This window comes from Crotalus tigris, unplaced genomic scaffold (assembly GCF_016545835.1).
Source record: "Crotalus tigris isolate CLP2741 ecotype Arizona unplaced genomic scaffold, ASM1654583v1 scf7180000024117.2648584, whole genome shotgun sequence".
Taxonomy (NCBI): Eukaryota; Metazoa; Chordata; class Lepidosauria; order Squamata; family Viperidae; genus Crotalus; species Crotalus tigris.
In genome coordinates, this window is record NW_024100394.1 from 1,001,732 (window position 1) to 1,025,695 (window position 23,964).

The following is a 23,964-nucleotide window of genomic DNA, read 5'->3' on the forward strand; positions in this document are numbered from 1 at the left end:
TTTGATCAACCCTATTTGGGAAGTCCAAAAATCCCAGAAGAGGTCAACTGCCAATCACCTCCATATTCATGTGAGAGAGCTACATGTCTTTGTAGTTAATAGAAATTCCTAGAAAGTGCAAATTGCTCCCTGAGGAAAAAAAATCCTGCTGCTTTGCAGTTCTGCATAACTAGCCTTCAGCACATCCATCAGCTTGTTGGTAATGAATCCTTGCAAACATTGCGAGAGGACGAAGTTAGTAGAGCTGAGGGAGAAAGTTGATTTTAACTTCCTTTTTTCTCTCAGCCTCCAATGCTTCTTCTCAGAGCCCTTACAAAAAGAGAAATGTTGCTGGAGCTGTACAAGATGTGACTGTAATGATGTGATCACCTACAATCTTTTACAGCCTTTTTATTCGGCGTATTTTCAGTCCTTTCTCTTTATCATCACCTAAATACCTGCTGTAACTGAAAAAGACACAGGACCTGTTGTTCAGTTATTGCTTGCTACAATATCATTCACAACGTGTTTTAGGCCCTGCAGAATCTTAGCAGCCTTTTCATGCAGTTCAAACTCCAAGGAGTCTCCCTCCTTAAGTGTGTGGATTCAAACCCTTTTTACTGATCCTCCCTTCCCCACCCAAGCCTCTGCATGGGGGGGGGAGAGACTCCTTTAACTTGTTAATGGCTGAGGATGCTCCCTGCCATTGTTACTTAATGTTTGAAATGCAATGAATGTGTTGCTATAGCAACCTGTTCTTTTTACGAGGGAGAATTTATGCTGATTCTGAGGAGACCCATGGATGCTTTTTACTAACCCTGTTTTCTCTCCTTTTCTGCACTTCTTTCCCAGCTGTAACTTACACAAGTTACAAAAAGACCCCGCCACCTGTACCTCCGCGAACCACCTCAAAGCCACTCATTTCAGTTACAGCACAGAGCAGCACAGAATCCACCCAGGATGCCTATCAGGACAGCCGGACTCAGGGGATTTCCCCGTGGCCTCAGGATGGCCTCAGGATGTACAATTCCACTGACAGTTTGGATAGCAACAAGGCTATGAATCTGGCCATGGAAACGGCAGCTGCACAACGCCACATGTCAGACAGTCAGATCAGCTCCGTAAGAACCAGCGACAAGGCCATCCTCGTGACAAAGGCTGAGGAGTTCCTGAAGAGTCGGCGCTCCTCTATTGGGATCCAGGTAGCCTGTCCTTAACACCTGTTCTGGGATAAGCTGCTCACCTGAGCTCAGTAAAGAATATCAAATGAGTCATTCAGCCCCGAAGCCCCTAATAACTTGAAAAACAATCCCTGTGTGCAGCGATTATCATGAATTACAATTCATATCCTGGCTACATGACCATGCAGGGCAGAGTTGAGCCAGTGTGCAGTGCCCGGAAATAAAATGAATGAATATATCTCTGAGCCAGTTATCTGCCACTAATGCTGCAGATGAAAATTATCCTGCTCAGCCACAAGTGAACACAGCATGTTCATCTTTCTCTCTTTCCCTGGAGAGATCATGAAATTATGGCTGTGCAACTGTCAAACTGTAGTCAGATATTCCTCTTCTACTTTGTGCTACCCTGCTTTTCCTTCATGGCTGTGTTTTAATTACCTAGCAATGCAGACTAATATAGAAGAATGAGTTTGAAGCTATAAGAAAACAATCTTATAATGGAAATAGCACTAGTAACACTTTTTACCTTTGGTGTTTGGGAAGAAAGGAAGATATTTTGAAAGCAAATGGATTTGAATCTGCAAAATGTGATGCTATAGCCCCTGCATGAAGATTTTAATTCAAAATTTATTTATTTATTTATTTATTTATTCATTCATTCATATCCCACCTTTATTATTTTTATGGAGATAATTTCTTTGAAAATATCCCTCCGTTAAGAATGTCAACTTTGACATTTTGAATTGTTATGGTGGTATTTTTTATTTGTGTGTTTGTGTGTGTGTGTCATTTCCCTTTTTAAAAATTGTAATGATACCGTTCTATGATAAAACAGTAACACATAATGTTGCATGGCTTAGAATGACTTAGCATAATGTAGTACAATTTCCACTGCTGATAATGCCACTAGTGTAACAAGAAGAAATATTTCTAAGCACAGAAAGTATCAATAAAAATTAAAGCATCCCTATAGGTCTGACCCGCAACACTACTTTTACAAATCTTGAGGTTACACAGAATCTGCTTATACCTCTATTTTAGAAATACACAGGTATTTCTAAAATGATCTTTACATTTGGTGATAAGAAATAGAAAGAATTCCTGGTAATAAGCAAGAACCATAGAAGTGATGCTTCATTGGTCAGAATAATCAGTTTTAAACTAGCTATAAAGTTCACTGCTTCAATTAGCCCATTTATTGGAGCAGCATTGTTTATTTTTTTATTTTAATAAAAATCAAAATATCTAAGCAGATAGGTTAATTGCTATCTGTTAATTCATGCAACCAAGGGGTTTCCATGGATGTGGGAGTCCCAAATAATACAAGGTAGTGGGCAGGTTTATATGATTTGAAGCCTTGCCACTTTTCTAGATATGTGTCATGCATGCATTGCACACCGAAGGGGGTGGGGCTTTGATCTCACCTCCCATCTTAACTTTTCTGACACCTCACCCCATTGACACTCCTGATGATGCTTCACAATAATAGCTGGATTGATCCATAAATGTTTGTTGCACAAGCCATAAAAGCATGGGTTCCCATAGTGCTAAACTCTAATGAGTAGGTTCATACATCACAATAAACTAACCACATGAGCCTAGAATGGCTGCTTGGTTTGGATTGCTTTAGTTGGATTGGTTTATATGGCTGTCAGGTATCCCTTCTCTGATGCTGAAAAGCTCATAGAAGGACCAACAATTAATTTAGATTTCATTTACATCATATCTAAGGGTTGAGGTTTCTCTGAAGCAGGAAAAGGTAACCTTGGATGTTGTGTAGGCATCCTCCCTAATTAAGTTGTGTTACTATTGCATTTTTCACCTTTCCTTTCGTGGCAATATGGCAGCAGGGTGAGTGTTGAAGTTGGATGCTGGTTCCAAGGTTGTGCTCTTAGGTGTCTTGGACTTGATAGATCCTGTCAAAAGAGAAAGAAAAAGAAAGAAAGAAAGAAAGAAAGAAAGAAAGAAAGGAAGGAAGGAAGGAAGGAAGGAAGGAAGGAAGGAAGGAAGGAAGGAAGGAAGGAAGGAAGGAAGGAAGGAAGGAAGGTGGTGCAATTACTGTTCCCTTTAAATAAAAATGATTCTATTGATAATTATTGCTGAATTAAATAGATACCATGAAGCATTTCTTGATTAAATGTCTCATTTAAAAGAGATCTTCCAAAAGCATTTCTGCAGCTATGTGCAATTCGACTCAAGGAGCTATGCCTATAAAATGCTATGGGGCTAGAATAAAAATTCATATATCTCCTGTCCAATGACTTTGCTACAGTCGAATGGAAAGGATGCAGTTTAAATTCAATCACATTTAAGTATCTAAAACATTTCCTTTATCTAAGTCATTTCAACTTTTTTATATTACTCATATCAAGAAAGAGAACAAAAAATGGAAAAAGCATACTATATTATTTAGGGAATTCATCCCTCTTAGAATGACATATATATTCCAAAACGTTTCTATTTCTTTAACCATATTCAAACAAATGTTTCTTTTTTAAGTATTCTCTCTGCTAAGTCCCATCATCTATTTTCTTGGTTTCCACTTTAGTCTTTTTCCTTTGCCCAGTATCTTTCTTAATCTATGTATTTTGCTAAATCAAAAAGTTTCCGTATGTTCGTAAATCAGGTGAAGTGTCTTTCTATGGGGCTTCTGCCTTTCCATGTTTGTTGAAAATCTTTTTCTTTATCTCCGCTTCTCTTGTCATTTCCTTTCTCTCTGATGTTCCTGACATCTCTACAGTCCATTTTATCCAATCTGTTTTCTTCTCAGATTTATTTTGTAGTCTTAAGGGATAAATTGTTTTTTTTTCAATTCTTGTGAATGTTTTTCCACTAGGATTAAATCATGTTTCCTTGTTTTGTTAAGTTCCATCTTTAAGTCTCTATTCTCAATTCTATATCCATTTATCTGTTTTATCTGCTCCTTCTCTGTTGTTTTCTGGGAATTTTGTTGTTGTAGAATTAACTTAGAAATAGATTGATTTATATTTTCAAAGTTATTTTGGATTTCTTTGTGGTTTAAAGTCATTGTTGTTTGAATTAGTTGCAGTATACTATATATCTCCTCCTGTGAAGTATTTATGTTTTCTTGATATGTTCTTTCTACATGTCTCTGATCCATGATGGCCAAGAATTTGAGTTTTTCTTTTCCTTTCTTTTCTTTGTAAATAGCTTTAGAGTCCCAATTAAATAGATATTTGTAATCCAGATAGTTCAAAACAGATTTTTTTCTGAAATTTATAATTCTCTCTTTGTCTACAGCCCAGATTATTGTCTTTTTTTGTCACAGCTGTTCTTTGTTGTTAAAACTTTGAAGGTCACAAACACAGATTAGCTATTCCCAGGTTTTGTCAAGTCTTATATTAAAGTCATAGCTGTCATAGTCTTCATCCACCACTAGATGTCAGCAACTATTTGTTTTTCAATTTCCAAAATAAACAATTATCTTTAAAATGAGAGTCTTAACCATTCAAACAATTTTAGATTTATCCAGATTTAAGTTTTAAATTTCAGGTTTTATATATATTTCATTTCCATATATTTTGATGCTCCGTAAAAAGATTAATTCACCGCTTCCACTAGTACAGTGGTTCTCAACCTGTGGGTCGGGACCCCATTTGGGGTCGAACGATCATTTCACAGGGGTCGCCAAACAACGCAGTCCGCCATTTTTTCCCCCTTTTCCTTAGCTGTGCTACTCCCTTTTATTCTATTGGCTTTTGAAAGCCAATAGAATAGACTCTCTTGAATAGAGTCTAATTCTATTGGCTTTCAAAAGCCAATAGGAATTGTCCAGGCTGTCTCTGCCCTGCTGAGCCCGCCAAAAGTCCCATTCTGCAAATGGTGCTGCACCAGTTGAGTAGTCCTCGACTTACAATCGGTTGAGTAGTCCTCAACTTACGACCGGTTGGGGGTCGCGGCATTAAAAAGGTTGAGAACCACTACACTAGTATAAGGGTGGGGCGGAAATCCCCCTCCTTCCCTTTCGGAGGTATTTTGCTTCTTGGGGATCTTTTCCAAGAAATTAAATGTAGAATAGAAAAGAGAAGATCGAATTCCTCACCCAGTTTCAAGCATACTGTTCACAGTTGTGCTGGTTAGTGCTTTTGGACTTTGGTTGCTAGTAGCTTGGGCTGGTTGATGCAATATGGCCAGCCTTTTTCCTGTTAGGTTAGAAGGCTTTCCCTAAGTTGCCGCCGTTCCAGAATCGCTGGAGCACCCTTCTTTCTTCATTGCCTCTCTGGGGCAACTTAGACCCACTTAGGGTCCCCAGGCAGGGTGAAATTAGCTGTGGGAGTGTGGAAAATCCGCAAGCCTGCGATCAGTCACTACCGCGCAAAACCGGATTAAAATAAATATTTTCAATAATAGTTAAAGGACTAGATGACTAGTATTAAATGGAATGTTTAAAAATTAAACATTTTTAAGTATGGTTTAAAAGAATAAGAAATTTAGGAAATAAATATATATTAGCTTAGGAGGGATATATATTTTAAGTAGTATGTTATTTTTTATGTTTCTTTACTCTTGCTCTCCTTTCTTTTTTTTTCTTCATTGTTTTATCTATTCCTTAAGAAATGTAAAAGTGTGAGATGGTTCATATGGAAAAATAGAGTTAAATTTTTAAATGTAATTAATTTTTGAGAAATTCTTAGCCAGTAAGAATACCTAGAATTTGGTGGGAGAAACCATTAAAAATAAGAACTGTAACAGGATCTATGATAAGGCAACCAGAATGATTGGATAGAAAAGAAATATTATATTGATGTAATTATTATTTTTAGCAATATTGGGAAAAATATATATTTAATTCTTATCTATCAAAACAATAAGAATTGTATTAACTCAATGTTTGCAAAAGAGGATATTTTGGGGGAAAGAGGAAATCAACTAAAACCATTATGTAGATTATGGATTATAGAAATCAATTGTTAATTATTGTTTCACAAATGTAACCCAGACAACACGCTGTTCACCAATTATTAAGTGATTTATGTTTTTTTTTAAAAAAAATCAGTAAAATATATTATTAAAAAAAAGGAAAGGATGCAGTTTGCATAAATGTAAAATGTTCAGGTCAGCTATTCCCTATAGGCTTATGCAGTAATTAAACACAGGGATGTAACAATTCACACTGCAGTATACTGCAGTGAGTTTTTTCTTGCTCTCTTAAGGATGTGCATGCAGTTTTAGTAAATGATAATGAAAGACTTAGAAGATCGTCTGCTAGTTTAGGTTTCTAAGTACCACTTTTCTATTGAATCTATTCAGTCAGAAAATGTGAAGGGCTTTTTTTCATCCATTATGTGTAGTGTTTGTGACTGGGTCCAAAGCTGTGATAATATCATATTCTTTGATTCATCTATTTTCTGTACAATTAATCATAACATTCTCATTCCATCATTCAAATGTTTCTTTTCCTTATTCCTTTTAATGCCCTTTACAAGAACAGTATCTGTCTATCAGTAGTGGGATTCAAATATGTGAACAACTGGTTCTCTGTGTGGATGCCACTTCCAGAAGTCTGTTTTGAGCCTGGGCAACAAAAAATTAGCTACCAGTTCTACCGAACTGGTGCGAACTGGCTGAATCCCACCACTGCTGTCTATTCACTGATTTGGAATTGTGTAGGTACAGAATCCTATCATATATTTGCCTAGCAATTTACACAGACACACAACAAATCTCTATAGCAACAAGATATTTGGTGTTCATTCTCTATTCTTTGCTTTCAAGTGCAGTAAATGACAAACATTATTTGTCAAAGGTAGTCTCCTTTAAAAAAAAATTAAGCTGAGTAAGGTAAAGATTTCCTGCAGCCATTTCTTCAGCAGATCCCACTGAGACTATAGTGCCCATAAAACTGGAAGCACAAAAGCAGCCAAATGTATTTGTTTACAAATAAATAATTTCTGTGGTCACTGACAAACCCTTGATAGTTGTGCAATCTGTGGAAGAAAAGACAGGATGATTATGGCTGCAAAAAATACAAGTAGTAGGATCTTGTTTATAATATACAAATCATGTGTTCCATAAACCTTTTTTGGTTTCCCAGTCAAACCTGCATTTAGAACATCTGAGAAAATTTTATTTCCATATTGACTTGATTAAAGACACAGCAGGCACGGTTATTAGATGGCTATGCACTAATTTTGCAGTACATCTCTATTTTCATTCAGTGCGGGATTGTTTATTTAAGAAGTTATTTGATTTGTAAAGCAGTTTTATATAATTTGTAAACCAGCAGTAATATGAAGGAATGCAGCTTAATGTAAAGCAATAAGCCAGTGTGATATTCTTCATTTTAGCCTTTTTGACATCAGCAGGTAAAAATCAACTACTATTTTACAACAGGAATTATCTATAGAGCAGACTTTTTCTAAAATATTAAATTTTTGTTGGATTAACCAAGTAGATGTACAGTTTTCAAACCAATGGCTTAGCTATGTCATCGTCAGTATTTAGAATCAAAATATGATTTCAGTTTTAAATATTTCCCCTGACCAGAAGTATCTGGAGCACTATAATTCAGATTATCTTCCCCTCATCAAATATTCATTTCAGTTTAATGTTGCATTTTGTTTAAAACCCACTTTATACTTAGCACATGGCAGCAAGATTCTGTTACTGTTTTTCACAATGAACACGTAAAATATAAAGAGGACCAAACATTTTGGTACATGTGGGGAAAAAATACATGCATTCTGAAATCCTTGGGATTTATTACTTATTGGGTTTCTCTTTCCTTATCCTTTGTGTGTTTATTACAGAAATCACTGCTATGGATGTTAGCCAAATGCTTTAGTTTGTTTGCAGTTATGGTCTCTGACCAAAATATTTCATGAAATGCCAAATGTATCCTGTTTATAGTGTTTGTATAGTAATTTGCTTTGTGCAAGCTGCAAAAACGTTCTCAGAGGCCTCATCTCTGTTCTGCCACAAATGCTCAGGTTGCTGCTCTTCCCCATACAAAACATAAATGACTAAACACTAACGTTGCTAATTCTTCTGCACTGCCATGCCTCTCCTGGAAAGGAGAAGGAAACAAGATGGGCCAGCCATTAGATTTTTTTTCATCAGCATATCCATACAGGCTGGGAGAGTTTAGTCTGCCTTTTCCAGCAGTCATAATCATTGTGGGTAGAGATAATCTGCAGATGTCATGTTCACTTCAAAACAGTTTGCCTTTGTCTTGAACTAGGTGGAAGCAGCAACTGATTCAGATACCGACAGCAGAGGCATACGGGAGTATCATTCAGTTGGAGTGCAAGTGGAAGATGATAAACGGTAGGTTGAGCAATTTCTGTATATGTTTTTGTCTGCTTGAGGTATAGATATCAGACTCAAAACCAAGAATGGCACATGGCACACACATGGACATATGACAAAGAGTTCTACAGGTGTTTATTCAAACCCCCCCAAACAGTTCCTCAAAAAACACCCCTGTTGCACAGATCTGGATTTCAAGCTCAGCCCAGCGAGAATCACTGGGTAACCAAGTGCAATGGGCATAGACAAAGTCCAGGAAAGCAGTCTAGGAGTCAAACAGGCTAGGATACATAACACAAGCACACAAGGTACAGAATTGGGCAGGTTGCTCTAGCAACACTCAAGTCCTCAGGGCAGGGTTAAATAGGCAATGCCTTCATGAGAGGCTAGACTTCCTAGCTGACTGGCATTGTGGCTGTCTCCTCTCTGCTCTATATGTTCTTGGATCAGGAGGAGGTGTGGACTCCATCTCCTCTTTATTGCTAAGGGATGGCAACTGCTCCCGGTCTCATCAACCTGCTGCAGCTATGGCTCACCTCCCTCACCCACAGCCTGTCACTGGTCCGATAGATCCAGCTGAGGCTGCTCCATCAGGCTAGCATTCTCTGACCCCCAATCCTGACCAATCCACACTTTCCTCTGCAGGCTCAAACTCACCCTCCTCCTCTGAACTCACATCTGGAGAGGGGTCCGGGAGCAGATCAATGATACCATATTGGGGACTCATCTACAATATACTCTAGGAACTATTCAGAAGAGGCTGTCTTCACCCTTTTTCTCTCACACATAGAATCTGGGCTGAGTTGCCTCTTACTCCTCCGAAATTCACCCTCTCCCTTCTGGGAATCCACTTCCTAACTATATTACATTCCATAAGATCAGAATTTCTCAGCCTTGGCAACTTGAAGATCTGTGGATTTCAACTTCATGCTGGGAATTTGGGAATTGAAGTCCACATATCTTCAAGTTGTTAAAGTTGAGAAACACAGGTACAGATATAGTCATGTACTCACATATATCTATTGTTGTTTCCAAATAACGATGACAATATTTTCTCAAATCCCATCATCTGCACCCTCTGTTTTAAACTTCATGGTTTCTAACTCATTTATTTGTGTTTAGTTTAGTGATAATGTGTCACTGTAGCATTTACAAGATACTTCTAGTTTCTACTGTGAGAATAAATCAACATTTGCTTTCCAAATGAAGTTTGAGTAATATTGATTTGTATTTTGCTTTGGGTCATTAATAACCATTTATCCTATAAAGACTGCAGTCCATTCATGTTGTGCCTTTCAATCTTTATATTTATTGTTATTAATATTTCTAAAGCTTTTTTTAAAAAACCTGAAAATAGCAGAATGTAGATGGCGTCTTCTTTTTTATAAACTAAACATTGTCAATATATGGATCAGTGTGTTGTTTTTCCATTTTACTCCAGCCATGGACGATTTAAGCGCTCAAACAGTGTAACGGCAGCTGTTCAAGCCGATTTAGAACTTGAAGGCTTTCCTGGGCACATAACAATGGAGGACAAGGGACTTCAGTTTGGTGGCTCTTTCCAGCGACATTCAGAGCCAAGTACTCCTACTCAGTATGGTGCAGTAAGAACTGTACGGACACAAGGCCTGTTTAGTTATAGAGAAGATTATAGGACCCAGGTTGACACCTCCAATCTCCCACCACCTGAACCTTGGTTGGAACCATCCATTGAGACTGTTGAAACAGGACGAATGTCTCCATGTCGCCGGGATGGGTCATGGTTTATGAAGCTGCTACACACTGAGACAAAAAGGATGGAAGGATGGTGCAAAGAGATGGAGAGAGAAGCAGAAGAAAATGATCTTTCTGAAGAAAGTAAGAACATATCTAATTCTTTCTGTGCTTATTTTTATCTTATAATTTTAATCTATTCACCTGTACTGTGGCTGTCATCACTCTGCATTTTGGAATTGAACAAAATAGAGAATTTCTGATGGACCATGCACCCTGCTATTGCACCGCAGAGTAATTTTCCCAAAGTATTTCCTTTTCTTGTAAAAGCTGAAACTTCTACATATCTATACAGAATCTCATGAATATGTTTCCTTGTAAGTACTGACTTCCAGATATGAAAGAGAATTCAGATGGGATTCCAAACATAAAATACAATACACTACACTTTTAGACAGAGGAAGAATTAGATTAGTTAGCATTTGACTCTTGTCTTCATTATATATTACTAGCTTTAAAGAAAAATAGATAAAATTAATGCCAGAAGCCCAATAGAAATATATATCGTTTCTAAGTTTGACATATTTTATGGATTCTGTTATTCCTACATTCTTATTAAAAGCTTACTAGCTTTTCTTACGCTGGTTAATAGTAATTCTGGATAAAATTGTTGTCCACCAGTCACAGTTTTGCCATCTGGATAAGTTACTCATGAACTGGTCACCTCATATTGCATGATTAGTGCAAGCTGCCCTCGGAAGACCACCTAGAAGCTATGTTTGGTTCAGAAAGCAGCCGTGCAAGTAGTAGCAGATGCCTCTTGGTGTGCCCATGTGTCACCACTGCTACACCAGCTGCATTGGCTGCCAGTCAGCTTCAGAGTAGAATTCAAGATGTTGGTTGTTTCCTATAAAGCTGTTTGGCATATGACCTGGATATCTGAGAGACTGCATTTGAGTTTCCAATCGTTTCTGCCCACCCACTACATTCTGGCAGAGTGGGTGTGGTCCAGGTCCCCAGTATAAAACACCATCTTGCGGGACTGAGGAAGTGAATCTTCCACTCACCGGAACAGCATCCCCCCCTAGAAATAAGAATGGCAATCTCTTTCCTGGAGTTCCTGAAAGCTTCAAAAACCTGGCTTTGGCCCCAGGCTCGAGGTTGATTTTTATTATTTGTTCAATGGTCCATGTTTGGTTTGGTTTCATTTAATTTTGCAGTGTATATGACTATTTTAATCTGGACTGTCCATCTGATATGATGTGTTTATTTGATTTAATATTTTTTCTAATTTTGTACACCGCCCAGAGTCCATTAGAGATGGGCAGATAATACATTCAAATAGATAAATATAAATACTATAGTATGACATCAGTAAAATATGACCAAAGCATGATATGTAAATCAGACTTAGAACTAGTATCAATAGTAAGTACTTGATTGATTGATTGAATGAATGAATGAATGAATGATGTATTTCCAGTTCTGAACAGTACATACATTCTTAGAAATTGGAAAAACTGTTTTAGAAACTGGCATTTATCAGTTATATTAGAGAAGTAAGCATACTATATTCTATCTTGGTTATCATATATTATTTTCTATAGGTAAGGGCTTGTCTGTCTTTCATTCAGTTATCAATAGCACTCCAAACTCCTGTCAATAGAAACAAACATTTAATAGGAAGATTGTGGAAGGAAATGTTTCAATTTACCCCACGCTAAGAGTAACACATTTTCTAATAGGTACAAGTTACAAGGGAGATATATTGTGTTTTGTGCTAAGACAAGTTGACTTTGGGAAGCTACAATATAAATTGCCCTCCACTCTTTCCATGTAAAACATAAACAGGCAGCAGGTCAGAAAAAGTTGTAGAATTTTTGCTCTACTGAATCCAAAAATAAACACATCTTGCTCTACATTAAAAAAGTATTGGTTGGATCCAGAGAAACTTCATCAATCAGTCAGTCAAATGAAGGGATGGTTTTTCAACAGAAGTCCTTCAGTGCTAGCCCATTAGTTAGCTAGCAAACTTAGTCGAATTCTATAGCAGATAAAATAGATTGTATACTTCCATTTTAAACCAAGATAGGCATTTTCAAAGCTAAACATTTATTGAACTTTTTAATGTTGCACAAATAGAAATTATTTAAATCATGCTTTATTTCCTGAAAAGACTGAATTGCTTCAAACATGTTTTTAGCATAAACAAACAGTAATATATATTTCTCTTTTTAGTTCTAACATGAAATCAATTGGATTATTAACATTCCAAATTCTTTGAAGGCAAATAAAAACAACCCAAAAATATTTTAAAAGAGCTATATAAATCTCCATAAACCTGCTCATCTTAATCTACTTAGCGTACAAGTTTTATTTTATTCCAATATTCAATATTCAAAAAAATATAATTCTGCAATGCAAAAAAAGAAAATCTTGTCATGAGTAGATACAGTACTTCATTTCAGTAAAGCATGCAGGAAATAATCAGCTAAGATAGGAATTATTTTCCTTTTTTGCAATGCTATCCCATGTATAAGTATTATTGAATACTGAACACTATTATGTTCAGTCGCACTCATTACCAACTGTAACCTAAATATAATGTACATGTAAAAATATGCTTAAGAAAAAAAGGCTTCTTACAGAAATGGTGATCACTTCAGCAAGGAAAGACATTTGTGCAGTATGTCAATCCATGTAAGCTTGTTAAATCTTCCAGGTCAACACTCTCTTCCATGCTTTTTCATCACACATAATCAGGTATTTGTAGCAGGATATGGTAATAACATTATGTGAAATAACAAAGAGTTTGGTGGCATCTTAAAGGCTAGCCAACATATTTATCTGCTATGACAGATTTTGGAATTTGTCACAATTTGAAAAGCATGTAGATCAACAAATGAATAAGATGAATGCACCTTCAGGAGCAGAAGTTATGACCTTCTGGCAGGTCAAGTCAGATACCATTATGTGGTGAAATTGGGTACTTAGTAGATTGTATAGGGAAATTTGTGTATTTGAAATGTCCGTGCTTATGTGTCTATTAATTTAGTTTAAATAGATCTTCTTTGAGAAATAACTGGATGGCATTTATCAAATACTATAGTTCAGTTATGCTTCTTGTTCTTCTCTATGCTTTATTCCTACCAATAAAAGTTTTCAGTAGTCAAAGCAGAGATGCATCTTGAAAGTCCGCACTGTTTTCTGTGAGGGCAAATTTCATTAAGATCCATGCCAGTGGGATTCCAGGAATTGTATCCATGTATCCCTATTAATTATACATCTGCAATGTGCAGTTAATTAATTTTTTGTGTGTGCTGTTTCAAGAGAATACTTTTGAAGCTGCTGCTTATATATAGCACACTACTACAATATTGCTTCATTATTCCCCACTGTAGATTCAATGGATGTTTCAGTTTGCTTTTAGATAATATGGCCATCCTGTAGTCCTTCGATTAAAAGATGTGTGATTGTAACGTATACCTGGTATACTGAAAATAACAGTCTCAAAGCACCAGCAGTTCATATCTTCAGACCAACAATCTTGGTGACTGTGTTGATGGTGCTGATATATCCCTTTTGGACCATGAAATGAGATGATAGTCACCCTGTAATGCTCTTTGTGAATGATTAACTGTAAGGAATAGCCATTTATGGCTAACATCTAATTTTTGAAAATAAGCAATACACTAAATATATAACAAAATGTGGCATAAGAATTGAAAAAATGGATTCTCAATGTTCTTTTCCTGTGCAACTGTGCAACAATTATCCCAGTGGACCTATTTTGCAGTTTATTTTAGTAATCATTTGCCATCCAGGTATCACTTCCAGTGATAAACAGATATCTTCATCTGTTCTGTGTTCTGAAATGCAAAGCCATAAACAGTCCTGTAAAATTTCAGTGTAAGTTTCAGTCCTTTAATCTTCTTCTTCCTCTCTCCTGTCACTTTATTAGTTTTTGAACTATGTATTTATCTTTTTTTACTTTTTAATTAATAAGAAAAAAGCAAAATGCAAATATAATGGGGATGGTGATATATACATAAAAGTGTTTTAACAAAAAAATGAAAGAAAGACAACAAAGAACAAATGAAATATATGTCATAATAATAGTTATAATTCTATATATTTTTGTCTAACAAGAATATTATTCAGGTATGTATATATTTCTAATACATTTACATAACTATATTTGTTTTTAACCAATTGTATTTTATATTCATTATATTTATGTATACAAAGTATAGATGTATGTCAATCTGCTCAGAAGAGGCAAGTACCATCAGATCTTCAATCCTTTTAATAAGTGGGGCCATACATTTATCTTTCCAATGGTGCAATATCAGTCTTTTGGCCATAACAAGGACATGGAGAATCCATTTACTATGCCCAATTGTCAAATTTCATGTCTAGGTATATAATTCAAAATAATATTATTCTCTGAAAATTTTACCTTTTGTCTCACATTTATATTTGCATAATCCATAATATATTTGATAAGTATGAGACATTGTAGAAACATGACAGTACTTTTTTATACAAACAAAATAGAGTCCAATAAATTCTAAATATTATTTTTTCTTGTTGTATAAATTGTAATTTGAGATCCATTGACACTTGCTATAAAAATTAAGGCACTCTCCTATTGCTAGACAATATAGAAACCTCTAATTCTTCATTCCACTCTTTTCTTAATATCTGCATATAAAATTGATTTATAAATAACAATTATCTATAAAAATTCAGTAATTTTCTTGGTTTTAAAGACTAGTTTCTGGAATATAAAAATACCATACCATCCCTGCAAGTGTTTAAATCATTTTAAGATAGATGTCCTGCATGTAATATATTCTTCTCATATCACACTACAGTAGCAGAAGTCCTTATTTCCCTGAAACTGGTGATTCAAATAATCTGTTTTTCTGACTTGTTCTTCATTTCTAGGTGGTTTATAAAGGCCTTGCTTTAACCAAAGCACTGCCCAGTTGTTTTCATTGGCTTGATGGGAATGAAGGTTGAAGTGTTGTGAAACACGAGATTTATAAGTGAATTTAATTAGAAGCAATGTATTCTTTCCCCATTTTTAGACAATTGGGGAGGGGGGAAATCATGCCACTACATAGATAATAGATTTCCAATCCAAAAAGAAAAAAAAACTGGAGGCATTTTCATGTACTCTTGTTGCTATAAAATCTACTACACAAGGGAAGCCCTTCTAAGTGCAATTGGTTGTATTCAGCTGCAGTAAATGGATTCTTCCTCCTCTTCCAAAACATTTTCAATTGTGAGTTAGAAGTAAGGAATGTGCATTTTACACAGGAAAGTATCTGTTATGTCCCGAGCCTTGCAAACGGCTCGGGCGTTTGCAGGCAGTCCCGGGCAGGTGCAAAGCTGCCCGGGACCAGACAGGCTGTCGCCAGCGCCGTGCGCATGCGCGGGTGCTGGCGCGGGAAAAGTAACCCATTTACCAGGGAGTTGCCTATATAAGAGGCTGCGAGGCGTTTGGGCGAGGCTGAAGCCATCTTCCTGTAAGCTGAACGCTGAATAAATGAAACTGAGAACTCCAGCTGCTTCTCGTGTCTGTTGTCCCGCCACGGACTCAACCCTGGCGACGAGGATGGGATGCCTTGCACTACCTGGAAAGGAAGAAGTGTAAGCTTACCCAAGGAGTCCTGAGCGGCGAAAGAGGAACGGCGTCGACTCGGCAGCTGCCCGCCAATCCGGTGCGCATTCGGGGGTAGGCTGGCTGATAGACCCATCTCCTGAAGATCCGAAGATGGCGAAAATCAGAAGGCTTTCGGAATTCGACGTCTCACATCCAGAGCGGTGGGAGTCCTACGTATCCAGAATGGAGAACTACTTCAAGGCAAACCAAGTGAGGGAAGATAGCTTGAAGGCGGCCACCCTGCTTTGCGTTTGCGGCCAAGACGCCTTCGAAATCGCAATCGCAGAAAACCTTGCAGCACCTGTCCCAGTAGAGTCTGTAAGCTACGCAGACCTGAAGAAGCTGCTGAAGGAGCACTTCCATCCCAAGGTGTCCGTTATCTCATGGCGCCACACCTTCGAACAAAGGGATCAACGGTCCGGTGAGTCAGCCAAGGAATACATCACCGCGTTACGGAAGGCCGCCAAGCCCTGCGAGTTCAAGGACCTCGAGGAACGACTGAGGGACCGATTCGTGTGTGGGTTAAGGCATCGAGAGCTACAACAGAGACTTTTCGCCAAGGAAGAATTATCCTTCCAAGACGCCTTAAGGGAAGTCACCGCAGAAGAAGCAGCAGGTGGCGCCGTCAAGAACATGCGGCCGATCAGAAGCAGTGCAGAGGGTGCGTCCGTGCACCAGGAAGACGTCCGACGAAACTCCGAGGAGGATCCGGACGAGGAAGTCGACCGTCTACACCCCGCGAAGGAAGAGAACCAGAAGGGAAGCTTTTCGGCTCCGCTCAAGTGCATCAGCTGTGGAGGTCGCCACAGGAGAACCGACTGCAAGTTCCGCTCCGCTACCTGCCGGACATGCGGTAAACAAGGGCACATTGCAGCTGTGTGCCTGGGCCGACGAAAGGCACAACCCCAAGAAGAACGCCTGAAGGGTACCAGATTCCCCAGCCAGAATAGGGTAGGTTTTTGCGCTTCGTGAAGAAGCATCTGTAGAACAGGCACACACAAGCCCATGAAGAAAAAGCTGTCACTCAACGTGAAGCTACAAGGGGTTCCATTATCTATGGAACTAGACACAGGGTCTGCCCTGTCCATCATTTCATCGCATACATTTAGGAAGATTTGTTCCAGAAGTGGGTCTAAGGCCAAGTTAAGGCCTTCTGATATTGTATTAACAGATTTTCAGAACTCAAGAGTGTGTGTTAAGGGGGAGGCCACCCTTAACGTGCAATACAAGAGTTTTGAAGGTCCACTAGACTTATTAGTAGTAGGGGGTGAACGAACGAGTCTCATAGGACTCGATTGGTTTGAGGCCCTGGGGATACACGTCACAGGACTCAATAGCTTACAAACACTCGACCTACAGGAAGTCTGCAAAGAATTTGCAGATGTTTTCAGCCCCCAGCTGGGCACATTCAAAGGACCACCTGTGTCCTTAAAGCTAGACCCCACTGTCACTCCCATTAGGATTAAAGCAAGAAGGGTCCCTTTTGCTTTAAAAAGTAAGATTGACACTGAACTAGACAAACTAATCCAACAGGGAATCCTAGAACCTGTTGATTCCAGCCCGTGGGAGACCCCCATTGTCACGCCTCTAAAGGCAAATGGGGACATTCGCATTTGTGCTGATTACAAATGCACACTCAATAAGGCATTGCAGCAACATGCCTATCCTGTTCCTGTGGTCAGTCACATCCTGGCCTCTCTCAAGGGGGGGCGTGTTTTTGCAAAGCTTGACCTAGCTCAAGCATATCAACAGCTGCCTGTTGATGATGATGCTGCCATAGCTCAGACCATTGTGACCACAGGGGAGCCTTTAAAGTAAAAAGGCTACAGTTTGGAGTGAATGTCGCTCCTGGGATTTTCCAAAGCGTTATGGAAAACACACTACGAGGTATACCAGGGGTCTGCCCCTACTTTGACGATGTCTTGATTGCAGGAGACTCCACACACATTCTAGCTGAAAGGCTTAGGGCTGTCCTGTTAAGATTCAGGAAATCAGGCCTCAAGCTCAGAAAAGACAAATGCCAGATTGGGGTGCCTTCTACTGAATTTCTGGGATTCAAAATTGATGCTGCTGGGATTCATCCTGCTGAATCCAAACTAACTGCTATTTTAGATGCACCCAGGCCAAAGTCTAAGGCCGAACTTCAGGCCTTTCTAGGCCTCCTGAATTTCTACAATTCTTTTCTTCCACATAAAGCTAGTGTAGCTGAGCCTCTTCACAGGCTACTAGACAAACAGGCTGTGTGGCTGTGGTCACAAGCGCATGAGGCTTGCTTTAAAGAAGTCAAGGCCTTGCTCACTTCTAACAGTGTTCTTGCACATTTCAACGAGTCTCTCCCTGTGTGCATCGCTTGTGATGCGTCCCCCTACGGGGTTGGAGCTGTCCTGAGTCACCTCAGGTCTGATGGAACTCAGGTTCCTATTGCATACTACTCCAGAACACTGTCTTCTGCCGAGCGCAACTACGCTCAGATAGACAGGGAGGCTCTGGCTGTTGTTGCTGGAATTAAAAAATTCCACGATTTTCTATATGGCAGGCATTTCACGGTCTTCACTGACCATAAGCCTCTGCTGGGACTGTTTACCACACGTAAGCAGACTCCCCACATCATTTCCCCTAGAATGCTTAGGTGGTCTATTTTCTTGTCTGCATATGATTTTTCATTACTCCACAAGCCTGGGAAAGAAATGGGCCATGCTGATGGCCTCAGTAGATTTGCCTCTGCCAGTAGTAGAAGCTGACCCCCGCCAGCTGTCAACATTCTATCAATCCAAGCCTTGCCCGAGCTCCCTCTTAGTGCCAGGGATGTTACCGCTGAAACAGGTACAGATCACACACTTTCACGTGTCCGCTCCTGGGTCCTGTCCGGGTGGCCTGAGCACTGCCCTAGTCCTGAGTTTCAGAGTTTCTGGTCCAAAAGAAACGAACTGTCCCTTTCTCAGGGTTGTCTGCTTTGGGGAAACAGAGTTGTCATTCCCACCTCAATGAGGACTAGGGTCTTAGAATCCCTCCACGAGGGTCATCCTGGCATTGTTCGTATGAAGGCTCTTGCACGCAGCCACTTGTGGTGGCCTGGTTTAGATAAAGATATTGAGGCTAAGGTACACGCATGCCACCTGTGCCAACGATCTCGCCCAGAGATGCCCCAAGCTCCTGTGCATAGATGGGAGGAAACACAGTCCCCATGGTCTAGGGTGCACATTGACTACGCTGGGCCCTTTCAGGGCCAGTTCTTCTTGGTCCTTGTTGACAGCCATTCAAAATGGCTTGAGGTTGTGCCTGTCTCATCCACCACCACTGCAAAGACTATTCAGGTACTGAGGGGGATTTTTGCTGCACACGGGCTGCCAGATGTCATTGTGTCCGACAACGGCCCTCAATTCACCTCCTCCGAATTCCAAGCTTTCTTACAGGCAAACCTGATTCGTCATGCCACGTCTGCGCCTTTTCACCCGTCCACCAACGGTATGGCTGAACGCATGGTGCGCATCGCAAAGGACGCCTTGAAGAGACTCACCTACGGGGACTGGCATCACAGGTTGGCTGACTTTCTCCTTTCTTATCGCACCACACCGTCCACTTCTACAGGGAGAAGTCCAGCTGAACTTCGTTGGGGGCGCCAACTTACTACTAGACTTGACCGGTTGCATCCGGACAGACTGCCTTCATCTACCTCACATCCTAGGGCACCTAGACAACTACTTGTGGGTGCCCCGGTTTGGGCTCGCAATTACGGGCCTGGTCATACATGGGTCCCCGCTTCTGTGTCCAGGATCACAGGTCCTCTCTCCTACGAGGTTGCCCTGGACAACGGTCGTGTCCTGCGTCGGCACATCGACCAACTTCGCTCTAGGCGAGACTTTTCTGCTGAGACTCCTGGGTCTTTTCCAGGGGGGGAGGGGGACCCTTTGGAGCAAAGGGAAGGGCAAGAGCTACTGCCCATCTCCACTGAGGGAGCCACAAACGGCTCGTCCCAAGGTTCTGCAATTGCTCCGAAAAGAAAGTCATGGAGCTTACCCACACAACAGGCACTCACGCCTACTCCAGCCAGGGAGTCACCCCGGGGGCATACTCACTTTCCACACACATCACACAGCACTCCAGCAACGGAGGATACCCGGGGGCATCCCAACAAATCATTCCCCGCAAGAGAGCTGGCACACAATTCCCAAGGTTGGCCTGACCTTACCCCAAATCCTACAGGGGGTCAAACATACACAGAGCTAGTCGAGGAACCAAGTCCCGACTACAACAACCCTAGCACAAATCAGGGAACACCTGAGTTTTGGGAAAGTACAGAAACCCACACGAGCCCGAGCACAGAATGGGGTTCAGGGAATGGACAGCCTCCTGACAGGTCTTGGACTGACCTAGGAGGTTCTACAGAGACGCCCAGCAGCGGCTATCACTTCAAGGGGCCTGAGGGTCTACAGCTAGGTAGGTCAACCAGGTCACAAAGTAACAGAAGCCCTGGCCTGACGAGCCCGGTGGGCAAGCAAGCAGGCCAGGCATCGGGGCACAGTCCTTGGAAGACACCAGGGCACAATAGAGAGAACAGGCTCACGCCTCCCTCCAGTCAGGGGACTTATGCCAGTAACCCAGAGCTAAGAAGGTCACAGAGAGCAAAGAAATCTCCTAAGTACCTAGAAGATTACATAACATTGCTGGCAAGGCAAAAGCCAGTAATCAGTGGGAGCACTGGGGAGCAAAATGTCATATAAAATAAATGTTGTATGTTGGTAGTAGTTTTAGCCCGGGGGAAAGGGGTGTTATGTCCCGAGCCTTGCAAACGGCTCAGGCGTTTGCAGGCAGTCCCGGGCAGGTGCAAAGCTGCCCGGGACCAGACAGGCTGTCGCCAGCGCCGTGCGCATGCGCGGGTGCTGGCGCGGGAAAAGTAACCCATTTACCCGGGAGTTGCCTATATAAGAGGCTGCGAGGTGTTTGGGCGAGGCTGAAGCCATCTTCCTGTAAGCTGAACGCTGAATAAATGAAACTGAGAACTCCAGCTGCTTCTCGTGTCTGTTTTCCTGCCACGGACTCAACAGTATCCACATGCAAAACTGAAACTGAATGGAAGTAGACGGGTCCTTTCATTCCTACATCTTGTCACTGAGTAGGTGAGACAGTAATTCTACCCCTATTAGCAATAAAAGGCAAGTAAGCAATCAAGGCAGTATGACTGCCTCAAGAGGGAATAATAATAAAAAAAACAGCCTAGTAACAGCAATGTGCGAGATAAGCAAAATTACCTCACTGCTCATACGTAAGCCAGTGGTGGGTAAATTTATTCCTCCTAGACTTCAGGGTCCAGTAAAGTACACTTTCTTACCTCCCAGATCCTGTTTGTCAATCCAACCTGAGGAAAGCACCACAATGGCAATCTCAGCTGCCACCACACAACAGCAAACTCAAGATTTGTTGGGGCTTCTTAATCTGGCAACTTCCTTTGGTTTTTCTGTCACAGTACTGATCAGACACCCTCCCACTATGCAATAAATTTCTCTTTAGCTGGAGAGCAACATGCAAAGAAGAAGCTGGTTGGGCAAACATCATTGATCTGACTTCCAGATCAAATGCATTGTAGTCTGGAAGGGCTGTAGAATCCATTGGGCTAAAAAATCTAGGAACCTATTAAGGATCCAGTGGATCAGAATTAGGAGGTAAACTTTGGTAGAGTTTTGCCCATCCTATTCTTTACACTGGGATTGGAATTGCAGCTATATTTCACATGTATTTTTTTAAAAAAGTCAGCACAAAACTGTCTGAAAAAAACATGAATATCCAGGAAATACTGAACTTGACAGATTAGTGACAGAAACACCTGGATGTTCCATAAAAAGTAGACCCACAGAGAATAAAGATTCTAGTCAGTACAGCCAGGATTTTTACATTATTTTCTGAGGGGATGAAACAGTATAGATAAGATTTGATCATATGCTTTCACCTTGATTCCTTTGCAACTGAGAAAATAATTTCTTTTCTCAAGATTCTCATGCGGCTTTTTGCAATATTTTTTAAGCTGAGCTGATCTCTGATTTTCTTTTTTGAATGCAGTTTGAAAAGCCTGTGCACCTAATTGAATTCATAACCAAAGAGCAAGAATAATATTTTTTTCTAGATTAAGCCTTGGTTATAAAAATATATTGTTTCAGATCTAAATTGATATTCATCCTTCATCTTCAGTTCTAGGTAAGATCCGAAGTGCTGTAGGAAGTGCACAGTTGCTAATGTCACAAAAATTCCAGCAATTCTATTGGCTTTGTCAACAGAATTTGGTAAGTTCACATTTTTAAACATTGCATAGTATATCTTAAGTTATTTATTATTTTTCTTCAAATTTTAAATTATTATTATTTATCTGGAAGACATTTAATTCTACATCTGATAAGCAAACAATTGCACGCATAATTTGTGCATAGAAGCTTTATTATTAATATTCATCTTGTTGTGCAGTATTCATTGCCTGAGCTTTAAAGAGGAAGACTCCAGTTCTCCTCTGAGCATTTCAGAGTCATCTGAGAATTTATTGCATCTCAGCATGATCTGTATTAACGCCTTGATCTGAATATAAAGTGATAAAGATTGTGATAAGATTGCATTGAAATAATGTTTTATACCATTTTTATATTTGATAATATATATTTTTATATTAGAAATAACCTTGTGAGGGCATGACTTAGAAACTGGTCTTTAAAAAACTCCATTATTTTATAAATACATTAATAACATTTAAAAACTTGTTCTATCAAAATAAAAGGAATCAGAAATTCCACCCTGGATAGTGAACTATGAATCTTCAGTACATCGAATAAATCATAATTTCTTCAAAACCATTTAGTACTCAGTGGGGCATCACAGGTTATCTTATAACTCTCTATCAATTTTTGTCCTGCAGTACCATCAACCCAGAACAGATTATTTTGGATTATTTTATTATTTATAAAATATTAAAAATATCTTATTCATCTATCCATCCTGCAGTAGATTCCCCATTCTTTCCCGTGCATAGCCAATGGCTGCTAATCTAAAAGGCTGATGGACTGCAAGAATTAATCAAATGTTCTACTGTCCAAACTATTGAGCAAAATTGCCATGATACCTTTCCCATCAGTGTGAGGCAAAATAGCCACAATACCTTTTACAATTAGCTTTGTTTCATTGCTAAATTAGATATGAGGAAGGCTTTTGCTGGTAAATATTGTCAGCAAAGAACAATGTTACTGTTACATTGGCTTTTCCCAGAACTAAATAAAATTCTGAGGGGGCATTAGCGGATGTGACCTATAAGTCTGTCTTATTTAAAATCAATTGTTCTGTAATATTTGCAGTTTAACCTTTACCAGCATGAGAAAGCATTTCTTCTCTCTATGTCTATTTGAAAACTGCTATCCAGTAAGGTTAAACCAATCCAAGATTTCAAGAAAACATATATATGAAATGCAACTGGACATAGCCTTTTGTTACAATCGCTGGATTTTGATTCATAAAATTAACATTATCGGCATCCATGCCAGATTGTTCTTGTCATTGTGTCTCCTTCTCCTTCTTCTACACCTGTGAGTGGAGGGGAAGCAAGTGATTATATGTGCATCACAATGGCAGAACATAAGCCCTGTGTCCAAAGTCAGGATACAAGTTCAGTTGAGGAGGTAAGAGCAGCCAAGCGCCCCCTTGGGGAAAGCTGGACTGGGCACTTGCCCTCCACTGCCCAGGGCTCCAGGCAGCCTGCATCACTGGGGGTCCTCCATGTGGCTTGAGAGCGACAGCAAGGCTCCTCTGGTGGACAAGTATATGGTGCTTGCCCTAGTCTCGTCTTCCTCCTCTGGAGACAATGGATCCCCCCAGCCCCACGCAGGCCACCACAGGTACCGCCCGACACAAACGAAGTTGAGCTGGCCACACCCACCCCATCCATGCCCACCCCTGCTATGCCCCCCTGGCATGCCCCCCCAAGGTCAACCACAACCCTGATGCAGCCCTCAGTGAAATCGAGTTTGACACCCTGACACAGTCAACATAAATATTTCAACTCCTTTTAAGTAAATGATGCATCATTCTTGAATAAGCTGAGGCATACGTGTTTCATTTAACAATAATTTGCTTGAGACCAGACCATTGAAAGAAAGAAACACGGAAGCCAACTTTAAATGT

General features: G+C 40.0%; 1 protein-coding gene across 1 annotated transcript in view; it reads left to right on the forward strand.

Moving 5' to 3' along the window:
* The window catches only part of DLGAP2 (DLG associated protein 2), a 358,902-nt gene that overhangs the window by 324,695 nt on the left and 10,243 nt on the right, over positions 1-23,964 (forward strand). The window contains exons 9-12 of the mRNA XM_039322598.1: positions 832-1,181; positions 8,362-8,447; positions 9,871-10,286; positions 21,997-22,088. Coding sequence (XP_039178532.1) covers positions 832-1,181; positions 8,362-8,447; positions 9,871-10,286; positions 21,997-22,088 — 944 coding nt within the window. The remainder of the gene's footprint in view (positions 1-831; positions 1,182-8,361; positions 8,448-9,870; positions 10,287-21,996; positions 22,089-23,964) is intronic.